The sequence below is a fragment of the Salmo salar genome, chromosome 08 (genome assembly GCF_965601325.2).
Source record: "Salmo salar chromosome 08, fSalSal1, whole genome shotgun sequence".
NCBI lineage: Eukaryota > Metazoa > Chordata > Actinopteri > Salmoniformes > Salmonidae > Salmo > Salmo salar.
Genome location: NC_138298.1, coordinates 7,085,670 through 7,098,995, shown reverse-complemented (window position 1 = coordinate 7,098,995; position 13,326 = coordinate 7,085,670). Strand labels below are relative to the sequence as shown.

Below are 13,326 nucleotides of genomic sequence, written 5' to 3'. Positions count from 1 at the left end.
AAGGATATACTGCTTTGTCAAGACAAGGCCCAAATCCCTGTCAACAGCATGAAGAAAATACAGAGGAAAATGTGGAGGAGGGTGGGGTGCTTTGTAAGAATTCACTGACGAGTAGGTAAATCACCACTTCCCTCCGTATTATTGGCCAACGTGCAATCATTGGAAAACAAACTGGACGATCTACGATCAAGACTATCCTACCAACGGGACATTAAAAACTGTAATATCTTATGTTTTACCAAGACTTGGCTCAACAACGACACAGATAAATTAGAGCTGGCTGGCTTCTACGTCTGATAAGATGAGGGGTGGAGGTGTGTGTCTATTTGTCAATAACTGCTGGTGCGCAATGTCTAATATTTAAGACGTTTTGAGGTATTGCTCGCTTGAGGTAGAAAATCTCATGATAAGCTGTAGATAACACTATCTACCAAGAGAAGACTGCACTCAACGAGCTCTATAAGGCCATAAGCAAACAAGAAAATGCTCATCCAGAAGTGGCGGCCCTAGTGGCTGGGGACTTTAATGCAGGCAAACTTAAATTCGTTTCACCTCATTTCTACCAGCATGTCACATGTGCAACCAGAGGAAGAAAAACTCTAGACCACCTTTACTCCACACAAAGAGACGCATACAACGCTCTCCCTCGCCCTCCATTTGGCAAATCTGACCATAATTCTATCCTCCTGATTACTGCTTACAAGCCAAAACTAAAGCAGGAAGTACCAGTGACTCGCTCAATAAGGAAGTGGTCAGATGATGCAGTGCTACGCTACAGGACTGCTTTGCTAGGATAGACTGGAATATGTTCTGGGATTCATCCAATGGCATTGAGGCGTATACCACCTTAGTTAACGGATTCATCAATAAGTGTATTTATGACGTCGTCCCTACAGTGACTCTACGTACATTTCCCAACCAGAAGCCATTGATAACAGGCAACTTCCCCACCGAGCTAAAGGCTAGAGCTGCCGCTTTCAAGGAGCGGGACACTAACCTGGACACTTATAAGAAATCCCTCTATGCCCTTAAGACAACCCATCAAACAGGCAAAGATTGAATCCTACTACAACGGCTCTGATGCTCGTTGGATGTTGTAGGGCTTGAAAACTGTTACGGACTACAAAGGGAAACCCAGCAGCGAGCTGCCCAGTGACGTGAGTCTACCAGACGAGCTAAATGCCTTTTATGCTCGCTTCGAGGCAAGCAACACTGAAGCGTACATGAGAGCACCAGCTGTTCCGGACGACTGTGTGATTAACCTCTCCGTATCCTATGTGAGCAAGACCTTTAAACAGGTCAACATTCACAAAGCCACGGGGCCAGACAGATTACCAGGACGTGTACTCAAAGCATGCACGTACCAACTGGCAAGTGTCTTCACTGACATTTTCAACCTCTCACTGCCTGAGTCTGTAATACTTACATGTTTCAAACAGACAAAGCTCATCACTAAGCTAAGAACCCTGGGACTAAACACCTCCCTCAGCAACTGGATCCTGAACTTCCTGATGGGCCGCCCCCAGGTGGTAAGGGTAAGCAACAACACATCTGCTACGCTGATCCTCAACATTGGGGCCCCACAGCAGTGCATGCTTAGTCCCCTCCTGCACTCCCTGTTCACCCACGACTGCGTGGCCAAACACAACTCCAACACCATCATTAAGTTTGCTGACGATACAACAATGGTAGGCCTGATCACCAACAACGATGAGACAGCCTATAGGGAGGAGGTTAGAGACACCAGGACAACAACCTCTCTCTCAATGTGAGCAAGACAAAGGAGCTGATCATGGACTATAGGAAAAGGAGGGCCGAACAGGCTCCCATTAACATCGACGGGACTGAAGTGGAGCGGGTCGAGAGTTTTAAGTTCCTTGGTGTCCACATCACCAACAAACTATCATGGTCCAAACACACCAAGACAGTTGTGAAGAGAGCACAACAACACCTTTTCCCCTCAGGAAACTGAAAAGATTTGGCATGGGTCCCTAGATCCTCAAAACGTTCTACAGCTGCACCATCGACAACATCCTGACCGGTTGCATCACAGGCTGGTATGGCAACTGCTTGGCATCTGACCATAAGGCACTACAGAGGGTAGTGCGTACAGCCCAGTACATCACTGGGGCCAAGTTTCCTGACATCCAGGACATATATATTAGGCGGTGTCAGAGGAAGGCCCACAAAAATTGTCAAAGACTCCAGTCAACCAAGTTATAGACTGTTCTCTCTGCTACTGCACAGCAAGCAGTACCGGAGCGCCAAGTCTAGGACCAAAAGGCTCCTTAACAGCTTCTACCCACAAGCCATAATACTGCTGAACAACAAATCAAATAGCCACTCAGACTATTTACATGACCCCCCTTTGTTTTTACACTGCTGCTACTCGCTGTTAATCTATGCATAGTCACTTTACAAATTACCTCGACTAACCTGTACCCCACACATTGACTCGGTACCCATAGCCTCATTATTGTTATGTACATTTCTTGTGTTACTTTTTGATTGATTAGATGTTTTTTTTTAACTTTAGTTTATTTAGTAAATATTTTATTAACTCTATTTCTTCAACTGCGTTGTTGGTTTAAGGGCTTGTAAGTAAACGTTCCATGATAAGGTCTACACATTTTATTTTATTTGATATATAAACCCTTCTCATAAAACATTATCAAGGTTTACACATAAAGTAGTGTATACGTCGCTTATGCTGGTATTGAATTTAAAGTTTTATTAAATCCAATTATTTTCAAATGTAGGCCGATAGCGTCAGAGAACAATTAGAATAGCCCTATAGGCTAAAACGTTTTCTAAGGAAAAAAATAGCCTACCTCACAGGGATCTATCTGGTCGTTCTCCTGGAGTAAATTCAAATTCAAACATATCCCAGCCTAGGGACTTGCAAATTAATAAAGACTACTAGGCAAGTACTACATAATGACTATGTTTTGGGCATTTTATTGAATAGTTTGCTAGTGCAGTTGCCTAGTAGGCTATGATTTCCTCGTTGTGGCTTTTATTATAGAGGAAGCCACAGGTCCATTGAATGTCATGTTACTGCCAAAAAGTGTAGTACACAAAGTTCATTCACTCTCGGGAGCCTACGACAACTGATGGTCACAGCCACACAGTAGAGGAGAAAAATGATCTTACCTTGTCTTTTTGCTTGAAACTATACTGTTTTGTGCCAAAAAATAGAGTATTTTTAAATTGCTTTTTCAATACGGTCGGTGGGTAAACGGATATGTATTTGTCACTACAGTTCGGCATATGACAGCCGCATTATGCTCGACTCATCTCTCAACTTTAGGCTGCGGAAGAGAGGCTGCACCGTGGTTGTAGTTTTAGGTGTTATTAACCTCTTAGTGGCTTTATTTTATTTAATGGGTTACTCGAATGGGTTGTCAGCAAACAAACAAATAAAGACACAGACGCGAAATGAAACAGCTTTAATTACCGTGACACTTCAAGATAATGGACAACACGACCTTAATAACAGAGTTGTAATATTGCGAACTCCGAAGTTTCAGGATATACATTTACCCAATGCAACTACTACAACTACTACTACTACTACTACAACTACTACTACTACTACTACTACTACTACTTTGTGGAATAAGTTTGAAAAATGTTCTGATACGTCTCCACATCTGGGTAAGTAGGCTATGATTTGATCAATTAATTTTAATTCAAGGGCTGGTATTTAATCAAACATGCACAGCAGAAACATGGCATTATATTGCATTATACATGTAATTGTTATAAACATGTAAAAGGACTCTTTATAACACATTAGCAGGCTATTTCCATGCTGATTTTTTCTCCAATTCCTCTGTCATGCACATATGGACTGTATTTGTTTCCCTAATCAAGCATGGAACCTGAATCCAGATAGTTTGGCCTCCCAAGGAAATACATTAAAACTTTTGATATTTAATCGAACTGTTTGGCCAAAAATAACAAGGAAATGAGCATGCTGCATATCCTTGAAATATATATAATTATCAGCCATAACATTCATGGGATCATTCTCTGGGATCTTCTCCAAACATACACTGAGTACACCAAACATTAGGAACACCTTCCTAATATTGAGTTGCAACCCCTTCGCCCCATTTGCCCTCAGAACAGCCTCAATTCGTCAGGGCATTGACTCTACAAGGTGTCTGACTCCAATGGCTGGATTTCCTCTGGGTGACAGGAAACTGTTGAGCATGAAAATCCCAGCAGTGTTGCAGTTCTTGCGCCTGGCACCTACTACCATACCCCGTTCGACACTAAAAAAATGTTGTCATGTCCATTCACCCTCTGAATGGCACACATACACAATCCATGTCTCAGTTGTCTCAAGGCTTTAACCTGTCTCCTCCCTTTCACATAAGTGACATCGATAAGGGATCATAGCTTTCACCTGGATTCACCTTTTCAGTCTATGTCATGGAAAGAGCAGGTGTTCTTAATGTTTTGTAGCCTGGCACAGTTGCATCAAACATTGTATTATGTAATTATAAATATATGATATAGTTGTGTATCTCATATTAGGCCTATATTTCCTGGCTTTAACTATAAGTCAATATGAGGAAAGATCTTTCGATTTATTTCATGTTTAAGCTGAGCTGCATTGTGAAGTTTGCTCTCTGTTGCTGAAAATAACTATATGTTCTGTGTTCAGCTCAATCATGGCTCGGGGCAAATACTTTCAGCAGCATAGACCATACTTTTTGGGGGGGACGAGATAACACATATTTCCTCTTAACCCCTGAACTGCCTGTTGCAAAGAGACAAGCATGAGATATCCGTTAAGTCAGCACCATTTCCTGTGGTTCTGGTTGTATCTGTGTGTCAAATCAAATTTTATTGGATCACGTACACATGGTTAGCAGATGTTATTTCAGAGGGGTTGGGTTAAATGCAGAAGACACATTTCAGTTGAAGGGATTCAGTTGTACAACTGACTAGGTATCCCCCTTTCCCTTTATTGCAAGTGTAGCGAAATGCTTGTGTGTAGTGAAATACTTGTGATATCAATAAGGGATGCAATAAGGGATGCGTCCGTGTGTGTGTGCGTGTGTGTGTGCATGCGTGCACCTGTGTTTGTGAGTGTGCATGCATGCGCGTGTGTGTGTGTGCTCTATTTTTTTTACATGAGGTCAAAGGCTGAAAACTTTGAACAAAGAGAGAGCGAGATGGAGGCGTGAAGGCAGAAAGTGAAAAGGAAGTGAATGTGGTTAAGGAACAGGAAGAGGTGTGTGAGAGTTTATGACCCAAGAGATCTGTTTCTCCTGACCTGCAGTTGGGCCTCTCAGGGTGGAGTTCTCTACGCCTGTCAGCTTGGACACAGTGAGGAAGGAGAACCCAGGTCTGCAGGAAGGAGGTCGCTACAAACCACATGACTGCGTCGCCCTCCAGAAGGTTGCTCTAATCATCCCCTTCCGCCATCGTGAAGAGCACCTCAAGTTCTGGCTCCACTACCTCCATCCCATCCTTCAGCGCCAACAGCTGGACTATGGTGTCTATGTCATCAATCAGGTAAAGCCAGAGAAACCAGTCTAATCTCTATGCATGACTGGTTTCATCTATTCACTGAACTAGCCTTTCAGAGTCTGTCTGAACAAAGAAGACTACTCAGTTGTCATAAATTTGTTTATTCATGCCTAGAGTTTTCCACACAAGTAACCTCCCACCCTTCATTATAGATAACAGGAAGAATGTTAACCTCTCTGGTATCAGTGGGACACTAGCGTCCCACCTCGACAACAGCCAGTGAAATTGCAGGGCGCCAAATTCAAACAACAGAAATCCCATAATTAAAATTCCTCAAACATACAAGTATTATACACCATTTTAAAGATACACTTCTTGTTAATCCAACCACAGTGTCCGATTTCAAAAAGGCTTTACGGCGAAAGCACACCATGCGATTATGTTAGGACAGCGCCTAGCCACAAAACACCATACAGACATTTTCCAGCCAAGGAGAGGACTCACAAAAGTCAGAAATAGCGATTAAATGAATTACTATCCTTTGATGATCTTCATCTGGTGGCACTCCCAGGACTCCATGTTACACAATAAATGTTCATTTTGTTCGATAATGTCCCTCTTCATGTCCAAAAACCTCAGATTAAATTGGCGCGTTATGTTCAGTAATGCATTGTCTCAAATAACATCCGGTGAAACTGCAGAAAGCCAAATGAAATTACAGAAAAACTCATCATAAACATTGATGAAAGATACAAGTGTTATACATAGGATGAAAGATAAACATCTTGTTAATCCAGCCGCTGTGTCAGATTTCAAAAAGGCTTTACGGCGAAAGCAAACCATGTGATTATGTTAGGACAGCGCCTAGACACAAAACACCATACAGACATTTTCCAGCCAAGGAGAGGACTCACAAAAGTCAGAAATAGCGATTAAATTAATCAGTTACCTTTGATGATCTTCATCTGGTGGCACTCCCAGGACTCCATGTTACACAATAAATGTTTGTTTGTTCGATAATGTCCCTCTTTATGTCCAAAAACCTCCGTTTTGTTGGTGCGTTTAGTTCAGTAATCCAAAGGCACAAAGCACGCTCTCAACATCCAGACGAAAAGTCAAAATAGTACAATAAAAGTTCGTAGAAACATGTCAAACGATGTTTAAAATCATTCCTCAGGTTGTTTTTGTCATAAATAATCAATAATATTTCAACCGGACAAAAGCTTCGTCAATAGAAAAGGAAAAACAAGAAAGGCGCGCTCCCAATCACGCGCTGGACTCATGTCTGGAAATTTCCACTGTCCACTCATTGAAAGTGCTGCATCTCCCTCATTTTTCAGAGTAAAAGCCTGAAACAATGCCTAAAGACTGGCCATATGTAGACGAAGCCATAGAGATAGTGAACTGGGTCCTAAGTCTTTGTATGGTGGATAGGCTTTCAATGGAAAAACAGCCTTTCAAAATAATAGTATTTCCTGGATGGATTTTCCTCAGGTTTTCGACTGCCATATCAGTTCTGTTATACTTACAGACATTATGTTAACAGTTTTGGAAACTTTGGAGTGTTTTCTATCCGAATCTACTAACTACATGCATATCCTAGCTTCTGGGCCTGAGTAGCAGGCAGTTTAATTTGGGCACGCTTTTCATCCAAAATTCCGAATGCTGCCCCCTACCCTAGTGAAGTGTGTCGCAACATCCCCCCCCTCACAGTTACAAATCATTACTCAGGGTCTTTAAACCGACGCTGAATCTCAATAGCCTATCCTTGATTCCTTGTGTCCTCTCCTGCAGTCCTTCACCCTCGCTTCCTACAGAAAATGTAAGAGGGACGAAAGAAGAGGAAACGTAAATGTACGGAACTACGAAATGATAGATTTGTAAGAAGTGCGACATTTGTGAGAAACTAAGAGAGCTCTGAGAGAGACACTGAGAGAGACACTGAAACAGGAGATAGACAGACATCCAGCTCCAGCCCCCCAGCTCTCCAGCCCCAGCGCCCCTCCACACAAGCCCAGGCCTGTTCTTTAAACACAGACATGGTTCAGCTGTGAGTTGAAGTTTATACTCACTATCTATAAACCACCAGCTGTCCTGCTGTGTTTCTCACAGATAATCAGAGGGCACAGCCAAGTCACCGTGATGAACAAATGGAAGCCTTCGGTTTGCAAAACGGTTTGCAACATGGAGTGTCTCAATCAAATAACCATGATCCCTGATGTGATGTCATCAAGTATGAGTTTATTCTAATGTATTGTTTTAAAGGACAACATGTCTTACTGTAGGTAGGATAAGAGGAACTAAACATGGTTGACAGACAGCCTCTATTTCCTGATTGTGTGGTAACTCAGGTCCATGTATTGCTGTTGGATGGTTTCTCCCGTGGGCAAATGTTTGTTGGTTTAAGTCAACAGATTTAGTCATTGTTAAAGGATTTCAGACACAGCACCTTGCTGTCTTTGTGTCTTTGTGAACAGGTTATTGTCTTGTAAACCAATTAGAAATCAGATATGGCAGTATGAGCGCCAATCCTACACTACTGGAAGAGAAAAGAGTCAATGGCACGCTATAGAGCGGCAAAGCTGTTTGACTGCATACCGCTGACAGCTTCTCTCTTTCTTTTTATTCTTCTCTTTCCTCCATACCTTTCCTCCTTTCCACCACATCCATCACCTCAATGAACTCTCTGCCTTTCCTAACTTGTAATGATAAAGAGACAGAGGACTGCTTATTTTTTCTCCCATAGATAAAAACAAATAAATAAATGTTACATTAAAGGGGCAATCCACAGTTGAAGCAATAACAAAGCGGACTCCCTGCCTCTGTTTTAGTAAAAAAAAAAGGCCTGGAGAAATGTAATTACTTTTAAATTCGTAGATGGAGCTATTGATGCAAAGACTGATCATCCAAGACATCAACATTATAGTTTTAAGCATATTTTCAGGCTATGCATTTACAATGTTTACAAACATTGGAGTAAAACCAGCTTATATTTTGGGTTCTGATGGGGTATGAAAGTTGAACTAAGCTCAAAGGCATTTATACGTTATATTCTTCAAGAATCAATCTATCGTTAATTTATAAGTACAAAATTGGATGTAGCAACTGCAGATTGCCCTTTTAAAGCATGAAAATGGTCAGGTATAGTAGCCTTCAGGATATAGCAGGTATCTCTAATTATGAAGATTAAACAAAGGCAACTGATTAAAGCAATTGTAGATGAGAGGGCATGCTTTTTTAGCACGGCTGTGCTGCGATCACAGGTACGAGGCGGATCCGAGTGCCGTAGATCAGCGCAGTCGTGATAAATAAGTCGTTTAGCACAACCTCGAGTCAACAATTGCTTTTCTACAACGGGTTACCAATTAGATAAAACATTTGATTTTGATATGTATTCATAGGCTACTATTTCATCCCTCAATGAAAATATAGGCCTAGTCCTGACACAAATCTTGGTTGCTAGCCAAGCCGGCTGGTCGTTCATTCTATCCGTTTAGGTTGCCAGAGCCGTGACCCAGTCGTGAAGTCTTTTTGTTCCATATCAATGATTTTCCCTGACATAGAACATTTGCTCTCCTGTCAGGACCCTGTTCAGAGGTGCTAGCCAACTACACAGCAACACAGTCACTTCAAACGGAAGCAGGAAAGACCGCAAACTAGCTGCATTTCATTTTGTTTGATTCATGATTTTGACGGGCTGAGAAAATATTTTGTCTCGTTTGTCTCGTCCTGACACGATAATCCTCGTTGGGACAGTGGAGATAGAATTTAAACAAATGTCAGAGAGAAAGACGGCAACGTTTGTACAAACCCCCGTTGTTGCAATCCAAATGTAATGCCTCGATCAGACCGACATCGTCATTGCGTTTTGGCACACCAGAAGTACATTCATTTCCAATGGAACGCTGCGTTTGCCTCGCGCTCTGTGTTCTGTGTTGTGCATACGTTGGATTTATCCAACGTATGCATCAACTTGTATGCATAGACTTGACAGAAATAGTAGCAAAAGGGGAATGTTGAACTTTTATTGCACACATATAGAGTAACAATTTTGGATTACATAATGGGAAAAGTTTGACTACAGAATATATTACACAGCATTGATGTAAATCGCTGTCGGTCTGATTGAGGCGTTACGCTAGAAGCACGGGAGATAATGTCTAAATGCTTTTTATAGTGGAAATCAAGTTAATGAATGGCCTGTCTGGGCTGATGGTACAGTGGATGCGCAGTGATTTCTCTGATGGAACAGAAAGCAAGATGCCAATTTTTGTATTATAGGCTTACCCGTGCTAAACTGATCATTTAGTATGGCTTAGACCGCGTCTCAACCAATCACAAAGCTTGTTTTGACCAACCTGTTGCTCAGAATTGTAACTTTAGATTTATTTTGTTTAAATAATCAAATTCAATATTATTTCATTTTTGTGGTGTATTTGGATGACAGAATCATCACTTCGGCCCTAACTGTCAGCTGATGACTACCACACATTGATAGTGAACAGTAGCCTACTCCTATGAAGATGACATTAACAGTGTAGAGGAAATAACTGTGTCCTTACATGACTTCTACAGGTTCTTCCTGTTCTTTTCTGACATTTCTTAAGGGGAAGTCCCTTGCTTTTTCTATTTAGTGTATTGCATGATGGTTGTGCAAATATTGTTTACTTTCCTCATATGAGATAAGGACAAAACCTGTCTGGGGCTCCTAGGATCCGGTTTCGCAGACACACATTAAGCATAGTCCGAGACTACATTTATTTTTAGACCAGGACTAGGCTTAATCTGTGTCCAAGAAGAGGGCCCCTAGTGACTGTCTTTTAGAAGGTGGTGCGTTGACCTGAAGTAATCTGTAAAAGAAAAAAGTAGTGAGTGCGGACCTTCCTTTTTTTCTAGTACTTTGCTCATATGCTAATGACAATGTGAAGTTAGCTGGCTGTTGGGAAAGAGAACTGGCTTGAATGTGCGTTGCAGCTCAGTAGATCTTCAGGCTGTCAGTGACTTAGAAAACTGGTCTGCTTGCTTTTTTTATTTATTTAACTAGGGAAGTCGGTTAAGAACACATTCTTATTTACAACGATGGCCTAACCCGGCCTAACCCTAAACCGGACGATGCTGGGACAATTGCACACTGCCCTATGGGACTCCCAATCACAGCCAGTTGTGATACAGCCTGGAATCAAACCAGGGTCTGTAGTGACACCTTTAGCACTGAGATGCAGTGCCTTAGACAGCTGCGCCACTCGGGAGCCCCTTCTCAGTAAATCTTTAAATAGTTTACCCAACAATGGAAGATCTGTGACAGCTAAGAAGAAAAAAAAAAACGTTCTATGCCTGTGATGTGGTTGTCCCACCTAGATAACTGTAGTCGCTCTGGATAAGAGCGGCTGCTAAATGACTCAAATGTAAAATGTAAGAGTAAACCAACTTGAAATCAATTTGCATATACTGGAACTTTTTTCAAATACCATTTTTGATGAATTAAACCTTTTCTAAGGACAAACTTTATTCAACTATAAGTGAATATTTGGCAAATAATTTAGCGTACCGATGTTTTGAAAATTACTGTCATTTCTTCATTAGGATGGAGACAACACATTCAACAGGGCCAAGCTGATGAACATTGGCTATGCTGAGGCCCTGAAAGAGTATGACTACGACTGCTTTGTGTTCAGTGACGTGGACATCATCCCCATGGATGACCACAACACCTACAAATGCTTCAGCCAGCCCAGACACCTGTCTGTCTCCATGGACAAGTTTGGCTTCAAGTACGGCACAAAACTCAACCGACAACTTCTTTCTAATGCATCATCATCATTTTGTTTAATTGGGACTCTTCCTCAATTCATACTATGAGTACATAGCTAGAAGAGTTGTAAACAAGTATATCTACTTATGCTTAGCCTACCCTTTTCATTACTTGGCTCTTTGTATGGGCCAGATTAGAAATATTTTGTCTTTGTCTCATTCATAGGTTGCCCTATAACCAGTACTTTGGTGGTGTCTCAGCGTTAAGTAAGGAGCAGTTCCTTAAAATCAACGGCTTTCCCAACAACTACTGGGGCTGGGGTGGTGAAGATGATGACATTTTCAACAGGCAAGACAGTGCATTCCAACCCAAACAGACTTTTAAAGCATTACAGATGAGCCTATATTAAAGTCAGACTTGGCAAGGGGACATCATCACTTTCTAATGTTACCGATGCATTGTATAATGTTCATGCAAAACACAATATATCCACCAGGGTGTTAGGGTCAGTCAATTCATGAACTAAACTGAAATTGCAGGTTTTTTTTCCCCAAAAAATTTATAAACTGAAAAGGAGAAGCTATTTCCTAAAAAAATGGTCACATTTTTTACTTAAATCACTTCCTGAATTGAATTACAATTGACCCCAACACTAAATTCCACAGTATTTCCAACGTGTATGCAAAGTCCATTATAATAATAAACTCTGATTTCCACAGGGTGAGCTCCAGAGGAATGTCCATCTCTCGTCCAGATGGCGAGGTCGGGAAATGCCGGATGATCCGTCACGAGAGAGACAAACTGAACAACCCAAATCCTCAGAGGTAAAGCTTTAGATTAGAACAACCACATTCAACATGTTCCCCACAATGTTGTATCTTTAAAAAAGATCATTTAGATTTTAAGGGGAAAGTTTTTATTTCTTTATGATAGCATCAGCATTGTTACTCAGCCATCACAGCCAAGAAAATATTGGCTATTGTATGGCCCCAGAATTGACATATCAGTGCATCCCAAATATCTTCATATGAGGATAGTAGACTGATAAGTCGTTTCCTTTGCATCGCAGGTTTGACAGAATACAACGCACGAGACTGACGATAAATACCGATGGGATCAGCTCTCTCAAGTACGAAGTCGTCAAAGTGGAAAAGGATGCTCTGTTCACGAAAATCACTGTAGATGTGGGGAAAACTTAGTGAAAGTTGATGAATGTTAGTAGTTGTTTTGCACATCACTTATCACAAGGTGGTGGGCAGAGAAAGCACAGCGGAACCATGGAATGCAGTACCGAGAATGCTCTGAATTCTCCGGAACACGTGTATTTATTGTGGAAACCAATGGATAGCACTTGGATAAATAAGATGGCACAACAAGACCTCATAAATATCAGAGTGGATCAAAATGTTTGATCAACATGTTTGACTTTTAATGGCAGTACAAAAGGGAAGGCGTGTGGGACGAGGAAGTTATTTTGTATATCATTTGTAATGAGTTGTCTTTGTGTAATTCTGTAAGGGAGAACTACTTGGTTTAAATGTGTATATAAGTTCTATGACTATGCATATAGTTAATGCGTATTTTATATATGGTTTCTTCTTCCATTTTCGGCTAAGATATTTGAGATGATTATGGTTTAATATATTTTTTGTGGAAATGTTTCCCATGTTTGAAACTGTGTGAAAGGTCTTAATCACAATCTAAAAGCAACTATTGGTTTGGTTACTTATATATGTTTCTAAAAACACCAGTTGATAACACACTTGTTTTTTGTGATTCTGTACATTCACTACTACATTCACTACATGATCACTTCCATGCTTCTTTACATTCAAAACCTGTTCAATACCCGTGACATGATCACTTCCATGCTTCTTTACATTCAAAACCTGTTCACTACCTGTGACATGATCCCTTCCATGCTTCTTTACATTCAAACCCTATTCAGTACCTGTATGAATGATCCCTTCCATGCTTCTCTACATTCAAACCCTATTCAGTACCTGTATGAATGATCACTTACATGCTTCTTTACATTCAAACCCTATTCAGTACCTGTTACATGAATGATCACTTCCTTGTTTCTG

General features: G+C 41.1%; 1 protein-coding gene across 2 annotated transcripts; it reads left to right on the top strand.

Moving 5' to 3' along the window:
* Window positions 1–3,069: 3,069 nt before the first annotated feature.
* LOC106597479 (beta-1,4-galactosyltransferase 1) lies at window positions 3,070–12,999 on the top strand. Of its 2 annotated transcripts, XM_045722704.2 has the most exons (6): window positions 3,070–3,657; window positions 5,297–5,532; window positions 11,071–11,258; window positions 11,465–11,587; window positions 11,959–12,063; window positions 12,309–12,999. In XM_045722704.2, the coding sequence occupies exons 1-6, from the start codon at window positions 3,285–3,287 to the stop codon at window positions 12,436–12,438; spliced, it is 1,155 nt and encodes a 384-aa protein (XP_045578660.1). In that variant the 5' UTR covers window positions 3,070–3,284; the 3' UTR covers window positions 12,439–12,999. The 2 variants fall into 2 exon arrangements, with proteins under 2 accessions (XP_045578660.1, XP_045578661.1); XM_045722705.2 differs by lacking the exons at window positions 3,070–3,657; window positions 5,297–5,532 and adding an exon at window positions 9,397–10,355.
* The last annotated feature ends 327 nt before the right edge of the window (window positions 13,000–13,326 follow it).

What these genes read in the sequence shown, in the direction of transcription:
- LOC106597479 (XM_045722704.2), top strand. Translation starts at nt 3,285, where the DNA reads ATGCTCGACTCATCTCTCAACTTTAGGCTGCGGAAGAGAGGCTGCACC. An exon ending in ATGGACAAGTTTGGCTTCAA is followed by an intron (nt 11,259 to 11,464) that starts GTACGGCACAAA and finishes TCTCATTCATAG; the next exon opens with GTTGCCCTATAACCAGTACT. An exon ending in GATGATGACATTTTCAACAG is followed by an intron (nt 11,588 to 11,958) that starts GCAAGACAGTGC and finishes TGATTTCCACAG; the next exon opens with GGTGAGCTCCAGAGGAATGT.